Raw genomic sequence first — 23,086 nt, 5'->3', positions numbered from 1 at the left:
GAAAGCAGAATCTTGACATGAAGAGCCATGCTCACAGCAGCGCGGCTCACAGGAGCCCCACCCACATGACCCATCAATGGTCTGTGCTTGTGTGCACACCAGAGCAGCAGCACCCTTCAAGGAAAGCCTGATGTGCAGCACAGAGGACACGCGGTGCGAAATAAACCAGTCCCAAAGACAAAGACTGCAAATCTCTCTTGCAGTAGCCTAGTCAAACTTGGAGAAACAGGGATGAGAGGAAGGGGAAATGGAGGCCTCTGGCCAATGATCATAGCTTCAGTTTAGTGAAGGAACCTGGGGACGACTGCACAGGAAGGTGGACAGGCTCTGTATACCTGCAGAAAGTTACAATGGTAACTTCTTAAAAAATATCTCAATATGCACCGACCTCTACAAACCTTAATGTACTTCCATCTCTGTTGAGTCTGCTGTGCCAAAGCGGCTGTCCTGCTAAGTGCATTCACTCAGGGAGCATTACCTAGTAAAAGTACTCAACACACACACACACACACACACACACACACAGAGAGAGAGAGAGAGAGAGAGAGAGAGAGAGAGAGAAAACCCCAACTCATCAAGCAGATCAAACGTCCTGAAGACAGGTTAGCACTTTTCTCCTCCAGTTCATCACAGGCATGTCAAAGACACTGACCACGTAATCATCACAGGTACTATTTTTGCAAAGTGTTAGTACTGAACACTGTCCCCACGTCTAACTGCAAGCACCTGCATGCATGTCACCTTCTTAAGTGTGAGCAGACACCTAGCTCTCAACTGCTCTTGACGCAGGAAAGAATTCTAATACACATTTTCCAGAAAAAGTATTTATTTGACATCATTAAAAAAATATTTAGGCACATGATTTTTTTTCATGTTTATGTCACCTGATTTACATACCTCAATGCTCAGGACCTTTTAAAAACACTAAGGAAATTGGTGAATAAAATCTATATTGAAGAAACATTGTGAGAGGCGGACACCTGTGGGCAAGTCAGTCATCAGCCCGAGAAGGGAACATCTGTGAACAAATAATCTCTACAAACATTTCTGTGAGACAGTAAAATCTAACCAGTAGATTTCTTCTTTAAAAATATTTTCAAAATAAAGTTTAAAAAACATAACACTAGAGTCTCTCATCATTCCACAAGGTGAGACGCGAACAGGAAGAATAGACGGCAGGCTTGGAAGAGTGATGGCAACAAGGACCACCGACAGCTGCCCGAGGTTGAGGAAGCAGTCCAGTGTGTTTAGTTCTGAGGCGAGGGAGGAAGGCCTGGAAGCTACCTTAGGGTGACAGCTGAGTCTTCACTGAACCTCCATTCTGAAATGCAACTACCTCCCACTGAGATAGAAAATAGTTCTCGCTTTTTCAAATTTGCCATCAGAATATGAAAATACTTCTCTTCTTAAAAAGCAGAATCACAGTGGCTGTAATTATATGGAGAGCATTTTGTTTTGTGTTTTCAAAAGGAAAGAGGACTGAGACTGTCTCCCCAGGGAAGGGAAACTCCACACAGCCTGTTCATGGGCACAACCAGCACCACACAGGTTGCAAGAAGAGCATCCACAAGAGAGGGCTCAGGGGAGGCAGTTCTGGGAGCTGCATGGCTCATCTGAGCTAGAAGATGACCCAAGGACCAAGTCCTCTGAAATGGAAACACTGTTCTTTTGGGGTAGACCTAAAATGAGCATCCGCCCAAAACTGTGCAGGCAGAGGCCTCGCCTACAAATCACCGCATTCTCTCATCTGCGTCCTTTCCGCTAAGGTCAGACCTCTGGCCGAACACCTGTGAGTGCCAGACTATATCCTGTTTATGTGTCCACATGCTGGTCACAAACCGTTCACTCACCAGAGAAGCCCCAAGACAAAAAGCAGAGGGGCCCAGCCTAAGCCCTCGGTGTGCCCCTGAACCGACCAAGAGAGAGAACCACTAGTACTCTGTGGAGACCCCGCCTCAGCTTTACTGACCAAAACCTCTCACAGATTCCGGATACAAGGCTGCAGAAAACTTGCAAATGTGCTTTTTTATATATAATTTATATTCAAGGTGCAGCCTACAAATAAAATTTTTAAATAGAGGGAAAAAATACCACAACTCTCCTATTCCCCAATGAGGCACAAAAATTATAGACTACAGCTCTTCAGTGCCTCCCCGGGGCTCCGGATTCTCTGGGAAGTAGGCTGGGCCGGTGCTTCTAACGTCACAGGCCTGCAGTTCTGGAGGCTGAAGTGACCGGCGCACAGTCCCAGTTTTCGAGCTGGACAGAGAACCACGTTCTCCATCTTACATTCAGTCTATGGCGGGAGCGAGCTTTTCTCGCCACCACCAGCTCAGTCTCTGAACCACCAGCTCAGTTCAGTGCCCAACAGGTATGCGCGATGCACCCCTGGTGAGTGAAGAACTGAGTAACAACCGGCTTCCTCCACCCCTTGCTTGTCTCCTACTGAACAAAGAGGAACCAGACATTCCAAGGCACACTCTGCTCACCCCACACAATCCAGGGAAGTAAAACTCTTCAGAAAAGCCTCGTGGGGTTTTTAGTGCCAAAGTTCTCACCTTTGGCAAACGTAGTGATACTATGAACATAAGGTAATTAAAAAAGAAAGAAGTTCAGATCCTCTGCTGCATTCCCAGCTAACCTGCCCCCGGAGACAGCCCAGAAGGCAGCTCTTGCTGGAACACATTGTATATCCTGCCAGGGTCACCTGGATAGCAAGCTATAGGGCACATGTCAAAATACTTGATGCTTCACTGTCGGAGAGAAGAAAAATAAATTAAACCCACCCAGCACATTTTCCAGTCTGATATAAATTAATTCAAACATAGTTCACATACAGTCAATAAATTTTCAAAGGCAACAATCAATCCTAGGGTCATACAATTGCAAAGGAATATTACTCCCCAGTCAGGACGCCTCAGTGTCTTCAGGGTACACAAGCGGGGACCATCAGGTCATACTGCTCCTTTCCCCTTGGTGTCCAGCTTGTTACTGGTCTCTGACTGTTTGCTCAGCTGCTCCTCCGTGAAAGTGATGTAAGAGTACACTAGGCTTCCAGCAATACTGCAAGACAGACAGCCATCATGAGGGAGGGAAAGGAGAAGCGAGGGCTGAGTCAAGTCCCTTGTAATGGGGAAAAGTCTGATTAAAATTTAAGTGCTCTGCTGTGAAAAATTACTATATAAATCCACATGATGGAATACTACACACCCATTAAAATGCTATGAAACGAAGCAGGCAATGACATCTTAAATGAGAAAAAATGCACAAAACATTAAATGGTGGTCACCTCTATATGAACCACAGCACCATGGATATGAGCTGCAGTTTGTACTGGAAGAGAGATCTGGGAGACAGACCAGGACCATTCCCTGCGCTGCAGCGGGCTGCTAAGGTGCTAGGTGGCTCCTCTCTAGTTAGAAGCGAGCTCGCAGCCTATGGCAGCTGGTTACTAGCATGCCTCACCTGCTGCTCGTGTACCGCACACCAGAGTGCGTCCATGGAGACGATGAGCTCTGTTATTTCTCTGAGGGGACTTCACACCTTCCTGCCTCCAAAACTAAGCTGTAAGCTGGAGGGGGGTCACAAACAGCATGCCTGCCTGACTCCCACTTGAGGCTGCCAGTACTCATTCCACTGGGTCACCAGCCAGCTGACAGCCTGGGCTGGACTCTCCCCTTAAACTTATCCTGCCCTGGATCTGGCCTGGCCCCCATCTTCATCCTGGCCACAAGGCTCATTGGCATGTTGCTCATTTAAAACTCATTCTGTTTTCCTCTGGGCTTTGACGTCGCAGCCAGGCCAGCTGTAAAGGGTGAAAGCTGCCAGCCTCAGGCTCCCATGAGGAAGGAACTGAAGTTAGGAGCTAATACATCACTACCCACTCTGAGCCCTCCCTCCATCCACACTATACCAACCTTCCTTTAGTCTAACCTCCCTAGCACGATTCCTGCAGACCACCTCCCGAGTGCTGGGATTAATGGTGTGTGCCACCACTGCCCGTGTGCTCGGGAGGCAGAGGCAGGAAGATCTCCATCAGTTCCAGCCTAGTCTGACCTACAAAACAAGTTCCAGGACAGCCAGGGCTGTTACACAGAGAAACCCTGTCTTGAAAAACTACGAGGAGGAGGAGGAGGAGGAGGAGGAGGAGGAGGAGGAGGAGGAGGAGGAGAAGGAGGCAGCCACTGTGCATCTAGGTTTATCTGGAAGATTAAATGAGATTACATGTGCTGAGAAATATAATTATGGGCTGGGGTTGTAGCTCAGTGGCAGAGTGCTTGCCTAGCATAAGGGAGGCTTTGTGCTTAATCCCACTACAAATAAAAATAAAATCCATGGTAATACACATGTGTGTACACACACACACACACAGAGAGAGAGAGAGAGAGAGAGAGAGAGAGAGAGAGAGAGAGAGAACACTATAACACAGCGGTCAAGAGGAGATACTCCTGTTCTCCTACTTTCCTATTACCCTGATACAGAGGAGAGGTAGAGTCCTAAGTACCTTAGCCTACTCATGACACTATAAAGTACTGTAGACCAGACAGCATATGAACAACAGACATCAGCTTCTCCCAGTTCTGGAGCTGGGCAGTGTGGCGCAGAGGTGGAATGTGTATGCGAGCCTTCTCACTAGGTCCTTGAATGAAGGAGGCAACAGGGGTCCCTCTCTTTGTTAGGGACACCAATCTCAAGAAAGCTTCATCTCCAAACTCTACCACCCTCTTTCCTACACCCCTGACCTTGGGAGTCAGAACTAGAACACGAACATTGGGGGACACAGTATCTAGTCCACAGCAAGGGACAACGGAAAATTGCTGCAGCCTGTCCAAGGGAGCCTTCAGGTCTTCCACCTGGATTTGATCATCACCAAGTACTGTATTTACAGAAATGCCAACTCATGGAACTAAATATCCGTCAACAACATGTATGTGCATATTAAAACTAAGAACCAATCATTATACAAGCCTTTCTAAAAACTTGAACATAAATATTATAGACACAAGTATTACTAATCCAGAGACCTGCTGTGATAGACACAGTTGGGGGATGAGGATGATGATGGTTGTGAGGGAGGAACAGGAGGAGGAGGAGCAGCAGCAGGAGAAGCAGCAGCCATACTTTCGTACAGACACAGGGGTCAGTCTGGCCTGAAACTGCACACCCACCTCTCCCAAGTCTGACCCTGTGGAACTGAAATGGTAGCACCTGGGCTGATAAACCTCTGATCACAACCCGTGGTTTCTAAATTTACCGCATGCTGGGAGTGGAGCTCAGCGGGTAGCCAGCCTCGCACATCAGAGGCTTGGTCCCCACAGCCCTCTACAGTGGGACAGTAGATGCCTATTGTCTAAGTAGTAAGTAAAAGCACACAGGCCTGCAACCCCCCACACTGCAAAGCTGGAAACGGGAGGGTCTGAACTTCAAGTTCACCTCATCAGCTGGAGGCCCATCTGGGATACATTAGACTCCGTCAGAAAACAACAAAAGGGGCTGGAGAGATGGTTCAGTGGTAAGGAACATTTACTCTTGTTGAAGAGCTGAGCTCCGTTCCTATCACCCACAAGGTGGCTCTTAACAGTCTACAACAGTTCTGGGGGATCCAGTGCCTCTTTTGACCTTCACAGGCTCCTGCACATACATGGTGCACATATATACATTCAGACACAGACACAGACAAACATACACACACAAAATAAATATGTATTTGTTAAAAAGAAAAGGTACCTCCAAGACACACAGTTACAGCCATGTTCACTACCTTCCAACAAGGTCTATAAAATCCAGTGTAGCAATCCCATGGCAGGAAAAGAATCCTACAGTCACCGCTGCCTCCATGTTATTTACAACGGACATGTTAGTGTGTGTAAGTCTAGGCAGGCGGCTCTGCATTCCGTAAGACAAATATGCCAATCCACTTAAAACCTATGACTCAAGAATTCGATTTCTGCTATTTCCAAACAAGCACAGTCCCTGACAAACCACTGACTCCAGGTGCAGTCCTCCCACAGAAGCAAGACCACTCTAAGCTCCCCCAGAGCAAAACCAAAACAAAACAGAAAAAACTAAGTCACATGATATGACACTCAAATTCCACCAACATCCTTCCCTTTCCCCAAAATAATTTTGTACTGACCAAACAGTCCTCCCTAGTCTACTCCTCTAACTAGCTGAACGCCATCTCCTTCACTGCTCGTCCCTGCTATGTACGGAGGCCCCGCGCTGGAAAACTTCAGGTCATTTTGCTTGCTCTTCTCTCTCAAGTCAGGGGCTCACTCCCTCCATTCCTGGTCTGAACAGGAAATGCAGTCACAACCCTTCCTAGTCGGCTTTTCCCTGCCTCGTTCTTTCCATGACTTTCTCTCCAGCTAGCAGAGCAAGCATCTCTACAACAAGGAAAATTCCAGAAAGACAAGGCTTCCGGTTCATTCCAGAAGCTCTAGCTTAGCTGCCTCAGCCAGGCTCTGAGCATATGCTTGTTTATAAACAAATCCATCTTCCTGGCCAGATTAGACACCCCGAAGAGGAAACTCCTCTCTGGCTTGGCCTTGTCTGTGTGAGCACCTGCTTTATTTAGTCTAAGGATCAAACAGATCCAACAGCCCAGTCTACCTTACCTGAGAGCGGGGCTGAGAGAACAAGGACGACACAGCAGCAGACAGACGGCGGCGAGCAGAGCAGAACGCAAGGCTAGCTGCTGCCTCCCAGGTATCTGTTTATGTCCTACCTATACCAAAATAAGTGTTGGTCTTCGCACACACTTCAAAAATAGAAATGTATTAGTCACAGAAGAGTCTGGCTAGGCTATGAACCATCCCATCTGCCTAGGAGATTTGGGACACTGCCCAGGAATAAATTTAGAAGAAAAAAAAAAAAAACAAGATCCCCAAACCCTGTAGAGATGACTGTGGCATCCACACCCTTGACAAGGACATCACTTGCTTTATTAACATGCCAGACAAATGCTTTTTCCGGATCAGAATTCCGGTGAGGCTCCTTGTGCCTTCTTGGGTTTTGAAGAAACAGGTAAAGGAAAAGGAGGACAGCGTGAGTGCCTGTTTGGCATCTCCTACCACTCCTGGCTGTCGGCTAGGAAGAGGCTTCTAAGAGAATGAGTGTTCGGTTCTGTTGTTTGCTTAAGTATCCTTGACACTTAGGACTAAAGCCTTTCTGTCACTTTCTCTCTTGTATCTGACTCCCTCCTTTCCTCTCCCTTCAAGAAAATTTAAATCTGAGTAGATTCCCACTAAAACTAGGAAAGCAACTTGATGAGCTTTCCAAACCTGTGGGAAACTTCTTCAAATTTCCAAGTCTTCTACAAAGTGACCTCCATTACAGGACACACTAGGCTGATTAAAGTCACTGAGGAGCCGAAACAAATGGTACAGACAACTTCAAGTAAAAGCCCACATTTTAAAAATGAGAAGCTAAGGTTCTGAAGAGAGAACAGTAGGTAGCTAGTAGCAGCATCAGAACATAGGACTTTGCTATACTTCAGTCCTGCTCTCCCTTCTTCCCACGGAGATATTATCAGAGCTAGCTGGCTTCTCTGCAATTTGTTCAAAAGTCCAAGCTACACCAATGAGAAACCATACATATAATATATATCCATCCACAAAGAGCCTGGCAGGTGTGACCTCAGCAGCCACTAAAGGAATACAAATATGTCTTTCTCTTTCTCCAAATCAGAGTCACCAAATAAAGGGAAGCTCAGGCTTCTACTCCCGAAGACTGGATCAGACAGATCCTTAAGAAGGGAAACACTCAGGAGAAACACCCTGGCTCTAAAAACCACACACAATTTTAAGGAAAGAAGCAAAGGATCCAAATGAGAGCACAACAGATTCAGGTGCTGGGCAAAGTTAGTGGAACCATGTCCTGGGAAGCAATTCCATAGCTGAAGCACACTGTATCATAGAGTTCGCAGAGTCTAGCCTGGACACACGGGCCATAGAAAATGGCTCTTAAACCTCTGCAAAAGGTTCCAGGTTCACATTACCAAGATACATATTATGAAAACAGAATTAATGTACTTACCTATTGACTATTACTAAACGAACAGTACTGGGGTTAAGAATGCGGAATGGAAGATGAACTGCAGCCAGGCACTCAGCATCTAGACAACTAGGGGCAAAGTCCTTAGTGTCTCTATGAAACGGGACACTCACAGGAGCCATTACAAAGGACAGGGCCTTGCACAACTGCACAAACCGAGCATGAAAATACTGGCAATTTTTTGTTGTTATCACTATGGCTGGATGCCTCTTATGGGTTAGGAACAAAATACATGACAAAATTAAGATAAGCAATTTTCTGCCCTCAAAAGCTGGTAATCTAAGTGGCAAAAACCTACACATGTGACCCACGGGGCTACACTAGCTTATTCGATCATTCACTGAACTTGTAACTGAAGACTCTGGAATCTAGCCCTCTGGGTTACAGTCCTCGAGCTGTGACTCACTTGTATGCCACTGGCTCACTCTAGACCACTCTTCTATGAGGGGACCTACCATGCTACATAGAATCGCTGGTACAGAGAAGCAGGCTCAGTACCTGTCTTCAAAATGCATTAAGTTCCTTTCTCAGCCTCCCTTATAAAGCTGAAATAATGAAGAAAAAAATCCCAAACAAACAAATAAAAAATACCTATAAAATAGTGTTATGAGAATGTAAGCAAATGATTGAAAGGACTTTATTTTTAATTAAAAGCATGGAAGCAATTGAATATGTATATTTACAGAACACATTAAAAAGCACCTTATTCCAGACTTTATTATAAATAAAAATGAATTGAAAAAAAGGCTTTATGAGCAATTATGAAGCCTGAAACAAAGCCACCTAGAACACAAGAAAAAACCTTTCTAGACTTGAGTCAGGAAAAGACTTCTCAGATTCAGCAATAAAAGTACCACACACAGAAGAAAACATCACTAACTTGTTCTGCATCGAAATCTAAAAATTTTGTTCTTCAAAACATACTATTAATAAAAAGGTAAGTCCCAAGTTAGAATATGCTATATTTCCAGAACTCTTAAACTCATGAGAAGAAAGGACCCTAGTGTTTCAGATGGGCAAATATCTGGCTTGTCAATTCACTAAAGAAAACAGGCAGATGGTATGTCAGCACCAAAGAGATGCTCAAATAATTAACCCTGGGAGAAACAAGATCACAGAGAGACTGCAGGACAGCGCTGGACGAGAGGCTGAACAGAAAGTGAAACAGGCAGCTCGCAAGGCCAGGGTGAGGAGCACCAAACTCCACACACTGCTGCTGGCTATGCAAAGGAGTCCCGACGTCATTTCGGGAAGGAAAGAAGGATGGCAATATTCTCATATTCTCTCTCTCTCTCTCTCTCTCTCTCCAAAAAATCCCATATGTTAGACATACACTCTAGCACCGAGTCACACCCTAGCCTGAAGTTTCTTATTAAAGTTAAACGTGTTACTAATACAACCCAGGGAATCTAAGTATTTATCCCACTGCAATGAAAACCTATGTTCATACACAGACTTCTAGGCAAGTATTTATGGAAGGTAATCCATAATCGTATAATAGCTTTCACTGGAAACGGCCCAACTGCTTTCAAATGTTGAAAGATGTAAATATATCCATCCAACAGTGTGCCCAGCAGTAAAAGTGTATGAGGTGTTGATGCATGCAAAAACAGCTGGAAAGCACATGAGAGAGCTGGGCTTGAAAGGGAAACACAACACACATCATTCATGCAGCATTCTGGAAGCTCTGCGGGTAGAAATCTCTGTCAGGATCTGGGGGCGGATAGAAGTAATCACATACAAAAGGGTAACAGATTAAAAGCATTTGTCAAAACTGACAGCACTCCACAGTGGAAAGAATAAATTATTATATTTAATTATTTAATCACGTGTTAATTTTTAATGACAGAAAAAGATGCATTCCAGAGAGCTGAGGAATTCTAGCCATCCTGGCTGTAAGATTATGGTGTCACTACTCGGGAAGGCAACCTTCTTCAGTCTGAGCCGTGGGGCCAGAGCCCAGACTCTGATGGATGGATACACAGGAGCAAGTTCTGTGTTCCTGCTGCTTCCCTACCCTGCCTGCTGCTTCTCTTTTGGGAGGGGCCCTTGGCTGAAGACTGAGGAATGGGACACTGGAAAAAAGCGTTCAGAGAATATCCAGATAGCCTCTCAACTGTACTCCAATGAAAACGTAACACCTCCTTGAATCATAGGATCAGAGCTGAACGGTACCTGGATGGCTACGAAGAATGCCCCGTGCTTCCTGCACTTGAACCAGGCCAGAGATGCAGACATTCAACTTTCCTTTGGGGTGGGGATTTGGAATAGGGTTTCATGTGGCTAAGACTGTGGCGACTTGCTATGTAGCAGGATGAGTTCCTGTTCCTCCTGCGTTCATCCCACTAGCCCTACATCACGGCTGTGAGCCATCATGCCTGACTCTCGAGCCTTTAGAGTACAACTAAGAAATGAAGCAGAGTGCAGGGAGCCAGATTTGCTCAGCCTTAATCAAACACACATTCTTCAGAAATATAGTTCCGCCAGTGGTTTCCTTTAGAGTGCGGTCTGTTAAGGGGAACTGAAATCGCTTCTAAAGAAGTGAAATCTACTCAATAGTTCCTGTAGTTTGGCTTTTGCATTAAAAAGTCAATATCCACAACTTCCGTCTTTGCATACTAACAAGTCAAAGAGAATAGCAACTAAAATATAAAGACAAGTTCATTTTTAAAGAAAAAGTAAAAAAAAGAAAAACCTAAGCAACATTCCTTTCCTTGCCAAAAGCTGTAATGAAAATAACATCTGAACAGGAGTTGGGGTGCCCAGATTTGAACCTTATTGGGTTCTGTCACTCTAACCCAACAGTAAGCTAGTTTATCCCTAACACACAAGAACACTCGAACTCAGAAGTATCAATAACTCCGAGACAAACAAAAGTCGTCATCCACTCTAACTCCACACCCCTTCAAGAAGCAACCTCCAGGAACCGTTGGAGTGGTGGTTTGAAAGAATGGCTGTGTGGGTTCAGGAGTGTTTGGTTCCTCGCTAGAGAGTCCTGGGAAGGATTAGCAGATGTGCTCTCCTTGGAGTAGGTGTGTAGGAGGTACGATGCTGGAAGTGGGTTGTGAGGTTTCAAAGCCCATGCCAAGCCCAGCGTACCTGTCTGTCTGTTTCTCCCCTCCTCCCCTCCTCCCTCCCTGGGTCTGGAATAAGTCAGGTAGAGGTGGCAAGCAGGCTACTAAGGAGACAAGACTAACATCAGGACAGAGGTCTGGCCCAAAACTAAGCTGGATAATTTGTAGGCATATAAATAATACTTAAGACCACCAAATTCAAATCCTAGAACTAAAAGACAGCTTTGACACAGCGTCAATCGACCCTTCACTGATGGTGGCAAACAAAGTTAGAAGAAAGGTACGATGCTGGTGGGAGGCTAACTGATACACTATGGAAATCAGTGTGCACAGCTCTCCAAGAGCTACAGCCAGATCTGCCGCATGACTCAGCTGTCCCTGCGCAGATGCTGGAAGAACTACATACTGCTACAGAGACACCTGCGTACCCATGCTCACTGCTGCTCGTTCACAATGGCTAGGTTCTGGATTCTGATCAGATGTCTACTGCAGAGACACCTGCGCACCCATGCTCACTGCTGCTCTAGTCACCAGCTGACGACTGAATGATGGAAAGGTGATACAGACATATAATGGAGTTTTGTTCAGCTGTAAAGAAGAATGACATCATGAAATGTGCAGTTAAATAGATGAAAAGGAAAAAATACATTAAGTGATGCAACCAGGCACAGAAAACCAAATGCTGCATATTCTTCTTCACATGTGGGTTTTAGCTTCGAATCTCTAATTTTGTATTTATCTTGGAGTATCTGTAGAAGGAGGCCACCGGGAGGGAGGAGCCTTGAGTGAGGAGGTTAGGAAAGGGTAATGTGGGAGCAGAGGGAGGGAACAGTGGTTCTGGAAAAGCTTAAACAAGGAAGGGGTGTGATGAAGAGTGTATGGAAAAGCTATATGGAAACATACTATCTTGTAGCCAAATCTAAAAATGTACTTATTACAAGACAGAGTTTGAAGGGTGATTTTCTGTATGACTGGAAAAAGCTGTTCCCAGAAGCCAAGAGTTATTAAACAAAATCTCTAGTGCCAGGTTTAAGATGCCTCTTTAAACCATTTGGATATGGAAGATCCCAGAGGACCCAAACACAATACCAGCCCTTGCCATCCCTCTTAGGTGCCCACCATAACTAAATGATAAGACCTATTGCTTGAAGACACCAGATACCCTGAATGCAGAATAGACATAAATCTAACAGGAACTGAGCAGGAAGAGTCCTCTCTGCTAGGCAGCTTCCATAGTTCTAGAAGGGACTGTGTGTAAGGAGAAAAGGGACCAGTGATCTTACCCAGCTGTGACGTGCACAGTCTCCTCGACCAGCCTCCAGAGAGCTGTGTCCACTTGTGCAATTGTGGCACTACTGTTTGAATGGGTAGTGGCACTGTTGTTAGAACTGCCCTCTTTGGTCGGATTTGAGACTAACTTCACAGGAGGGAATTCATGCTTGTATTGTAAACCTCATCAAAAACTCATGGCAAGAAAAATCACGGAGGACATCAGATTCCCAGGAAGTGGAGTTATAAATGGTGTGAGCTGTCATGTGGGTGCTGGAAATTGAAACTGGGTCCTATAGAGGAGTAGCCAGTGCTTTTCATTGCTGAGCTACCTCTTCAGGCCCTCAAAATTAATATAGTTTTTAAAGTAATGACACACCTACGGTCAAATACTCACAACTGTAATAGAACTGTTGGATTTTAGCCCTGAATTTCTTGAGAACATTACCTGATCAAGTTCAATAAGCAAATAACAACTCCTGGATGAAGGGAAGAAGTTCAACTCTAAATCTTACACATTGAATATGGAACCATTTCCTTCTGCTTCTTTAAGATGTTAGCTAGAGACATGAAAATATATTTACCACATTGCAGGCACTCCACAAGTTTATTTTATAAGCAGACATATTTATAATTGAATAAACAGTCCAATTCTATGCTGTGACACTATTTGAGGACCTAAATCCCAATTGTCACTGTACTTACACTTAGTTCAATATTTTTACTTACCTGATATTTAGGCCAATAAAATTTGTCCACGTGAAAATATAATCTCCACCAAAGAACATTCCAATATAAGTTATTAATATATTCTAAAAGAAAATAGTGATATATTGTTATGTAAGTCTAAATGAGCTTTTGAAATCTACATGTGATTCAAGTACAAAATGTATAAACACACAGTACCAACACAGGTCTACCATCTTATTCCAGCAAGAGCAGGAATAAGGGACCTCTAACATGAGCCTCTCCCCAGCTGTTTCTTCAAAAGATGAACACTCACAACACGGAGAACACTACGCATTGTCAAACTTGCACTGCCTCCTGCTGTGGCCAACATGATTTTTTTTCTCCCATCAGGCTGACTGCTAACTTGTGAGGGGAGAGTAAAGAAGGTTGCTTAACTGCAAGGATTTTCCTTCTTTTAAAAATAAAAAGAAAGATGGAGATTTGACCAACACAGAATGTCTTTTGAGGACTTTTCCTTGATATCTTAAACACACACACATGCGAAGTAAGATCAGGCACAGTGGTCCACACCTTTAATCCTAGCACTCGAGAGGCAGAGGCAGAAGGACCTCTGCGACTTTGAAGCCAGCCTGGTTTACATAGCAAACTCCAGGACAAACAGGGCAATATAAAGAGATCCCATCTCAAAAGGCAAAACTAAACAAAAAATATGTAAGGTGTCATTTTAAAGTATTATACTTAAGATCACTTCTCCTGGACCAGTCAGATGACTCAGCAGGTTTCTTATGACCGATGTCCAATCCTTAGAACCCAGATGGTAGGAGGAGAGAACTGACTTCCTAAAAGTTGTCCTCTGCCCTCTACGGGTGCCCCGTGACATGTGCATGCATGTGTGTGCGCACGCACACATGCATATACATGCACACACAGAGTTTTAAAAAATTACTTCTACTAGATAGATGGTACCAACTGATAAAGACACCACACACTTTGGACATAGGACTCAGAGAATCAGAGCTGGATCTAACTTGAAAGTCTTCCCACAGTACCGGGAAGAGGAAAGCAAACAATAATCCTACCCAGTCGTGGCACATACGAACCACAAGGACCAGCATGACAAGATCTCAGAGGTTTCAATAGTGGCACCCGTATCTTGGCAGTAACCAACAGCTGCTAATTATATTTAAGGCCCACTTGTTAGGAGGAAAATTTCAACCCCTGCCCCCTGTACCCCAGACAAAGAACTAAAGGCAATAATATTCCCCAGGGATGAATCCACCAATGTGTTATCCAATACCTGGGACATATATGTAACAGTAAGTAGACTGATAGGGTTGTATTTATGTGTATACTTATGTGTGAGCCATTATTCTATCAGTTTGACAGGGTGCAAGGTGGACGAAAGGAATCTAGAGAAGAAAGGAAAATGTGAAAATGATATACTTTAATTTCAAAATAATTAAAAATAAATATAAAAATAAAAGGCAAATTTTTTTTTAATTCTCTTCTCTGACTCCCAAGTACAAATATAGTTTGGGTCCTTAATTATCCTTAATTATCTTACGCTGCCTAATCTTTCCTTCCTGTCATGGAATAAGTCAATCCCTATTTCCTCACCTCCTCCCCTTCTCAGTGAGTAAAGAGCCATGAGCTGTGAATGTCACATTCTTAGTGCCTGGACTCGCTGTGTGTTCAAGGCTAGGACTGGAGGGCGCAGCTCAGTGGGAGAGCACTTCCCTGGCATGTGCCAGGCCCCTAGGGTTGATCCCCAGCATGGGGTGGGTACAAAATACATTAAACCCAACTTTAAAACTGTCTTTATAATGAAATGTCCTTTGGGAGGGCATTCAAGAACCAATCATGTCAAACTCTGATTCCATGATGGGGAGCTCGAGATGTTTGGGAGTTTTAACCACTGCAGTTTCTCAAAAGGTCAATGCCCATTCCATTGAGGGTGCAGAGAAAAATCTAAAGATAGCTAAGACCTCCCCTCTGCATTCCCTTCCCTCACTGCTGACTGACAAGGGCATCAGAGTGGCAACTGCCTTCCTTTTCCAAAATGATCACAGACCCCCTCTCTTGGTATACTCTTCCAGAAAGCCCACGTCCTGATGGCAGAGGAATCTGGGCATCTGGAGCATTCTTAAAACTGAAGAACTAGAATCACTAAGTCTGATAAATGAGGTCCCAGGTTTCAATGAGCATTAGCTCAACACTATAGTTAGTTTGGCTTTCCTGCTTGGAGACAAATGATTCTTCCTGAAATAAAGGGGAATGGGAGGAAAGGCAGCACTGGAAACGCCAGGCACAGCTTTTAAAAAGCAGGCCATTTGAGGGCTGGCTCAGATACAGGAAATGCCCCTGTATTCGCTTCTGGCAGGCTTCACCTCCCAAAGAAAGGCTGGAAGCACAGCTCTCACTGGGGCTGAAGGGCTAGGTCTACTACTCTGGCGGGAAGCCGTCTACTGCTCTTTCTTCTTCTGCAATAACTAATGTGTTTCACCTTCCCACACTCCCCAGAGCTAAGCCACCTCCAAGTAAAAGCTATACTGTTTTTAAGTTCTTATAAACTAGTTTAGAAATCACCACCACGAAGTGCCAAGCTAGTAAGCTGGCACACAGGAATAAAGCTATGAGACTTAAGGTTACCGGCAGATTCTCTCTAAATTTACTTTATTATTATTGTGTATGTGATAGGGGAAGGACGCATGCAGTCAGAGGCCAATTCCATGGAGTCAGTTCTCTCCTTCCACTTTGACATGAATTCTAAGAAGCGAACGCAGGTCATCAGGCTCACACAGCAAGCGCTTTTACCTGCTGAGCCATATTATTGGCCACATAGCCAAATTTTAATTTAAAACAATTCAAGACAGTTTTTGCTTCTTTATTTTGGGAAGCATTCATCTCACAGAATGCAGATAGAAGCCAACACAAGAGTCAGTTCTCACCTTGTACACGTGGGTCCCCACAGTATGCAGGGAGAGGTCAGAGGACAACATAAGATCAGTTCCCACCTTGTACACGTGGGTTTTAGAGATTTGTGCCCAGGCTGTCAAGTTCAGTGGGAAGCATCTTTACCAACTAAGCCATCCCACTGGCCCCTAGAGTTTTAAGTTAGAGGAACATTTTTAAATAAAGCAGATTCCAAAAAGAAACAGCACTGTTATTTCATCTCACCTTAATGCAGCCAACTATTGTTGTGGTAAGAGCGGAATTGTACTGCGTGCAGAGCACTGTAGCATACATCAAGATAAACCTAGGCAGAGAGGAAAGGGTCTGTTACAGGCTAGCACTGACTTTCCCACAATCCCTCACAGGCGAGAGCTTGCTTTCCCACAATCCTTCACAGGAGAGAGCTTGCTTTCTCACAATCCTTCACAGGAGAGAGCTTGATTTCCCACAATCCCTCACAGGCGAGAGCTTGCTTTCCCACAATCCTTCACAGGAAAGAGCTTGCTTTCCCACAGTTCTTCATAGGAGAGAGCTTGCTTTCCCACAATCCTTCACAAGCTACAGCTTGCTTTCCCACAATCCTTCACAGGAGAGAGCTTGCTTTTTCACAATCCCTCACAGGCGAGAGCTTGCTGTCCCACAATCCTTCACAGGCTAGAGTTTGCTTTCCCACAATCCTTCACAGGCTAGAACTTGCTTTCCCATAATCCCTCCCAGGCTAGAATCCTTCCCAGGCTAGAGCTTACTGTCCTACAATCCTTCACCAGGAGAGCCACCCAGCGCCAGCCATGCGGGCTCTGAGCAACAGAGACCTCTCTGTGCCTCACTCGCCTCAGCTTCAGATCTTTGAAGCTGCATTCAAGAGAAACACGTGTCTATTTTCTGACATGGTGTTCTTCCTCCTACCAAAACCATGCCCATCTTTACAGTGATGAGGATTCCTTGGAGAACATCCTTCCTGCTAACGATGCAAGCTACACAGGATGCTCGCGCTCATAGGCCTTTGCCAGCTGCGCACTTACCACTAGGATAAAATGACCCTAGGACCAGGATGAAGGCAAGATAGTTTATCAATAGTGGAAGAAAAGCAAATGAGAATATAAGAGGGGGTGGCAGGTCTGCTGGACAACTGCCCGGCAGCATTTGTAATACCCAGACCACTAAAACTTCAGAACACTGTCTCACTGTGTAGATGTTCAGGCAGGAGGTACAACCAAATTGGCGAGCTAAGGAAAACACACCTGAAAGATGCAGAGACCCTCTTCCCTTCCACACAGAAGTAGGGTAGCTCCAAATCTAAATGCCACCACTGTCAACCACTAACCATGCAAACTTAGATGATTACTTAAGTTCTGAGTCTTCTTTCTTATAGGTGAGGGACAATGATTTCCATCAGACATCAATGTTGAAGAAAATAAAATGATGCAAATGGAAATATAATAGCTGTTATCAGACAGTAGGATGGTGGAAAAATATACATTTCATTTCTCCATCCATCCTTGTGTGGCTTGGGATCAGTTCAGCATATTCCCAGATCTAGAAGGTGACACACTCAGGAAACTGAACAAGACTCTCAGAAACAAGGGAGAAGAACTCAAACAACTTCCTGAAGCCTGCTTCTCTAGGAAATGATGCGCTAAGAATGTATAAAGGCTTACCCCATCACACAGGAGAGGGTGAACTGCAGAAGGAACAGGGTGTCTGTCCAGCCCTCAAACTCCATCGCCTGCAACACACAAGGAAGCGCTGGGTTATGGAGCAGGCCCTCCCAACAGCTCTATCATTGGCTGGAGTCCTTTGGTTCATCTGTCACCTCCCTGCTTCATCACTCCAAGGACTCAGAGTGGTACCCAGGAGTTTCAAATTTTGGGGGAAGGAAAGGCCGTTTATTTCTAAAGGGAATGGTCCTCAGTAGATGGTCCCACACCCATGAGTACATGGGCAAGACAAATGGGACTTAGTCAGTTATTTCTTTAAAAATGGCAAGGAATATGAAGTGGAACTCTCCAGGTAGATTGGAGAAGTGACTCAATGGTTAAGAACACTTGCTGGTTCAATTCCCAATCCCCTCCAGGGAATCTGACAATCTCCTGCGGCCATTGAAAGCTCCTCCACACACAGCATACGCACACGCACACACACACACACACACACACACACACACAAATACACATAAATAAAACTAAATAAAATTTAAAAATAAATTAGGGAAAGTGTGAGGTGAATATAGTCAAAATAAATCGTATGTATATATGAAATTCTCAAAGAATTAAAATATTATAAAAAAGAATTGAAGATATGAGTACTTGAACCAGTTTTCAGGTCTACATCTTCCTAAACTGAAATGTAGGAGACTTTGAGCTTCCCCTTCTTGGCACTAGGAAACTGATCTTTCCTTAGAGATCCAAGTCACACCTGTCTAAGTGTGCATTCTTGCAGGGAGCGGCTGTCAACCCAAGGCTTTCCTGACCCTCCTGGAGTGCAGAAATGCTCAAGTGCACCTTAAATTACATGTGCAGCGGAAGCTGGTCTGGAGAACATTAGTCAAAACAGCTCTCCTCCTTGGAAGCTCTTGTTCTGCTGGGTTTGGTGCTTATTTGTTTTAAGACAAAACATAAAGAACCCAAAAAAGAAGACAGGATCTTCTTCCATCAGAGGAGGGATAAGTAACCTGTTCAGCTTCAACACTCCCTGAATCCAACTAAACCTCAGTTTCTGGTTCCCACAAAACGAGGCTCTTCCTGTTCACAAAACACAAGATGGATTTTCATCTCTGTGAGTCTGGGCCTGGAATGCCCTCCCCGTCCAAACTGACTCTTGTTCACAGAGCAGGCTAAACTTAAGGCTCCTTCTGCAGCAGCCGCTGATGAGGCAGGCACTTCAGTAGTGCCTCAGGACTTCCTCCCCTCCATGGCTCCTGCCCTCAGCTGTCTTTCTCCACTGTGTTCTCAGACGGTGAGCTGCCAAGGGACGACCCACTTTTCACCTAATCATATTCCTAGCTCAGCAATTATTCAGCTTATTCATGATTTTTTTCTTTTTGGGGTATATCATGTAAAAATAAAAAAACACCAACTTGAAGTAATAATAAAAATAATAATCAACGAATATAAAGTGCATAATCATTACTACAGACAAGATAAGGACAACACTACACCCAACCCAAATGCTCATCACAGTCGAGTATCTCACTTGTTCTAGCCCTTGGAGACCTCTGAAGTGTTTCTCTAGTAGAACAGGCCTGGAGACCTCTGAAGTGTTTCTCTAGAACAGGCCTGGAGACCTCTGAAGTGTTTCTCTAGTAGAACAGGCCTGGAGACCTCTGAAGTGTTTCTCTAGAACAGGCCTGGAGACCTCTGAAGTGTTTCTCTAGTAGAACAGGCCTGGAGACCTCTGAAGTGTTTCTCTAGTAGAATAGGCCTGGAGACCTCTGAAGTGTTTCTCTAGTAGAACAGGCCTGGCAGAAATGAGGACACTCTCAACCTGACTATCGGATGATTGAAACAATGGGCCCAAAGAAATGGAAATCTCCCCAATAATCTCATGCTGGTTCTGATTCCCAGCACCCTCAAGGCAGCTCAAAACCGTCTATAACTCCGGTCCCCAGCGATCCAGTGCTGTCTTCTGGCTGGAGTTCAATACTACGACAGCTTTTCTGTCCAACAACAGAGCAATTACATACAATAAGCTCTTCCGAGTCTTCCTCCTTGCTCTGGCATAACGCTGTCATCCGGGTCCTGCGAACACTGTTGTGCACTCACTTGTACACTCAGCCATAACAGCATCCTGCCCTGTGAACTGTACACGGTCTGCAGAGTCACTTCTCGGCAGACTTTCTTTTGCACTGTTCCCACGTAATTTATTCTTAAAAATAAAGTTGCAATGAATCTCTGAGCAACACCTGTGGCCACATTTTCATTCATCTTATATAAAACCTGGAACGTGAGGTTAACGGTTCTTTTAATGAGCTTATCTTTATTTTATAAGAAACTGCCAAATTATGTTCCACATTAGCTACACAATTTCAGGTTCTCACTAGCACCGTTTGGGGTTCTCACTGCTCTGCATTCTGGCCCACTTAGATCTAACTATTTCATGTCGATCTACCAAGCAGTAAGGGGTCTCTTGTCCTCTCATTCTGTATTTCTCTATTGACTAACAAGTGAGTATTTTCATGTGCTTACTTAATATTAATATTTCTTCTTTGATGAAACACCTGCCCAGAGTTTTGCTCTGTGTGTGTGAGACATACGAACCTGAGTGCACAGTTGCACAAGCCTGTGTGTGTGCATGCGGCCATGCAGGTCAGAGCAAGACCTCAGACGCCGCGCTCTCACTCCCTACCTAACTGCTTTGAAACCAGGTCTCTCACTGAGCCATGGAAGCTCCGTTCTGGCTAGGCTGCCTACCCAGTGAGTTACACCAGTCCTCATTCGCTAGTGCTGGAGTTATCGTATACATAGCCTTGCCTGGCCTTTTTGTTTTGTTTTGTTTTGTTTTTAAATCTGGATGTTGGGGATCCAAACTCAGGTTCTCATGCTTGCAGAACAAGCACTCTTACCCACTGAGCCATCTCCCCAGCTTGTCCATAAATTACATTTACTTATTTGGGGGAAGAGAATGCAGATGCCATGTGTTGGGGGGTCAGAGGAAACTTTAGAAAAGTTGTTTTTTTACTTCCACTATGTTGATTCCAAAGATCCAACTCAGGTCACTGGGCTTGTTGGCAAGTACTTTTACCCTCTAATTTATCTCTACAGCCCCTTCAAAATCTTGTCTTTCAATGACTGAGTTCTACAAGCTTTTAGGGACAGTCTTAGTAAATACCCTTAATTATACATAAGCCACATACATGAGTACAGGAGCCACCTGTGATTATAAAATAACCGGTATCACATTCATGAGTTCCGTATCTTCCTATCTGTGGCTGTGAACTTCTGACACCTCGGGGCACTGTGCTAAGGATGGTATATCCATGTTTGCCATTGATGAAAGTAAACCAATGCAGTCACTGGCTGATATTTATGGAGGTAGGGGGTGCTTCAGCACAAATCATGCTATTTGAATTCCACAACTGTGTCAGATGGAGAATCAAGGTCTTATTATCCCCAGAAGACAACACTTGACTAACAGCAGGTCAGAGAGTTAATATATAGGCCTGAGTTTGCATAGTCTACGCTTTAAGGCTCTCTTTTTATGGAACACTAGATTTTATTCCAGTAATGAATATTCAGAAGGAGACACACAATTCTTCTGGGATCCCTGCCCCCTTCCCTACGTATTTGGCTTGCCTCTGGAGAAAGTTAGTCAGCCTTCTGGATTCTGACTTTAGCACAGGAATAGATCTTTGGCTCTAACGATGCAAGTAGCAGGCACTTGAAAACACAGCTGCAGGATAAATATGACCCAACCAGAGCCTACAACACACACGGCTGCTCCTGTGCCACAAGAGGGCATCGAAATAAGAAAAGCAATAAAAGCTACTCCTTATTACATGTTTTAACTATGCACCAAACTCAGCAATGTCAAGCACATAGTTATCCTGCAGAGGTGTGTGTCTTGCCCTATAGCCTGATCATCCCATCTACACTGAGCAAGAAAGAACGCCAGGGAAGCTGTAAGAGACTGGAAAGGAAAGAAGTAAGCCCTTAAGGGCTATTCTGCATTTCCTGCTGGTTTTAGGGTCAAAGCTTCCAAAATCTTCTTATCTCAAACACAGGTTTTAATAACAACAAATGGATCACGCTTGCCTTGGGCCAGAATGCATGCAGTCATTGACTGGCTTTGCCCACGTCAGCTCTCCTCACTCAAGCAGACCAGAATAAGGCCCTCCAAACAAAAGATGATTCTTTAAGAGAAGCCAGCCAGCTCATTTCTCTCTCTCTCTCTCTCTCTCTCTCTCTCTCTCTCTCTCTCTCTCTGCATCCCTGGCTGTCCCAGAACTCTATGTAGACCAGCCTGGTCTAGAACTCAAGAGATCTGTCTTCCTCTGCTTCCCAAGTAATGAGATAAAGGGCACGTGACACCACTCTTAGCTAATTTTTTACTTAATTTTAAAAAGTAATTTGTAAATACTGCTTAATTTTGTCAAGGGTAATTCCAGGAAAAAAGCTCTGTCTGCAAAGACTGGTGCCCTAATTCCAACGGCAGTGACAGGCAAGGTTGGAAAGCTGTGGTCCAGAGGTTCATTACCTTACCTGGGCTACTCTAGGGAAGCTGCGATCCAAAGGTTCATCACCTTACCTGGGCTACTCTAGGAAAGCTGCAGTCCAGAGGTTCATCACCTTACCTGGGCCACTCTAGGAAAGCTGCAGTCCAGAGGTTCATCACCTTACCTGGGCCACTCTAGGAAAGCTGTGGTCCAGAGGTTCATCACCTTACCTGGGCTACTCTAGGAAAGCTGCGGTCCAAAGGTTCATCACCTTACCTGGGCCACTCTAGGAAAGCTGCGGTCCAGAGGTTCATCACCTTATCTGGGCTACTCTAGGAAAGCTGTGGTCCAAAGGTTCATCACCTTACCTGGGCCACTCTAGGAAAGCTGTGATCCAGAGGTTCATCACCTTACTAGGCCCCTGAAGAGCTATTCCTTGCTCACCTCTGTGTAAGAACTAACATTATGTGGCTATTAAATAAAAACATGTTGGAGTCTATTCATTAACATCCACCAACCCAAAAGCTAAGGGTGCCATCAGACAACATCAGATAAACAAACTTCCCCCATTTGATTGTAACTGCCTCCCTGAGGTACCCACCAATATGCTTTAAACTTGCCTTGATTTATGGCTTCCTTTGTTCTGTAAAACCATAAAACTTCATGACACGGCTTCCACAAGAAACATTATATTTGGGGTAACATAAAAAATGTGTTCCTGGGCTCTGGTCACTGGTCACTGGAATCTGGCTCTAGAGTAAGCTACTTTTTATTCACCTTAAAGTGAGAGCTTGTTTGTGCACCAATAAACATCTAACTTGGTAAAAACTACATTCCTTGAGGGATAACTTCAAGAGCCACAAAATCATAGAGATGCCTGCTACTGCTAAGGAGC

At 44.6% G+C, this 23,086-nt stretch overlaps 1 protein-coding gene across 1 annotated transcript in view; it reads right to left on the bottom strand.

Moving 5' to 3' along the window:
* Window positions 1–808: 808 nt before the first annotated feature.
* Window positions 809–23,086, bottom strand: part of Slc35d1 (solute carrier family 35 member D1) — a 42,739-nt gene continuing 20,461 nt past the window's right edge. Inside the window, exons 9-12 of the mRNA XM_041652472.1 lie at window positions 17,699–17,766; window positions 16,266–16,344; window positions 13,128–13,210; window positions 809–3,063 (exon numbers count right to left, since the gene is read on the bottom strand). Of these exons, the coding sequence (XP_041508406.1) occupies window positions 2,955–3,063; window positions 13,128–13,210; window positions 16,266–16,344; window positions 17,699–17,766 (339 nt within the window). The 3' untranslated portion in view covers window positions 809–2,954. The remainder of the gene's footprint in view (window positions 3,064–13,127; window positions 13,211–16,265; window positions 16,345–17,698; window positions 17,767–23,086) is intronic.

The sequence above is a fragment of the Microtus oregoni genome, unplaced genomic scaffold (genome assembly GCF_018167655.1).
Source record: "Microtus oregoni isolate MIOR12 unplaced genomic scaffold, Mior012 000005F_ref0000423, whole genome shotgun sequence".
NCBI classification, from domain to species: Eukaryota; Metazoa; Chordata; class Mammalia; order Rodentia; family Cricetidae; genus Microtus; species Microtus oregoni.
The sequence above is the reverse complement of the archived record's forward strand: the minus strand, read 5'-3'. Positions and strand labels throughout refer to the sequence as shown.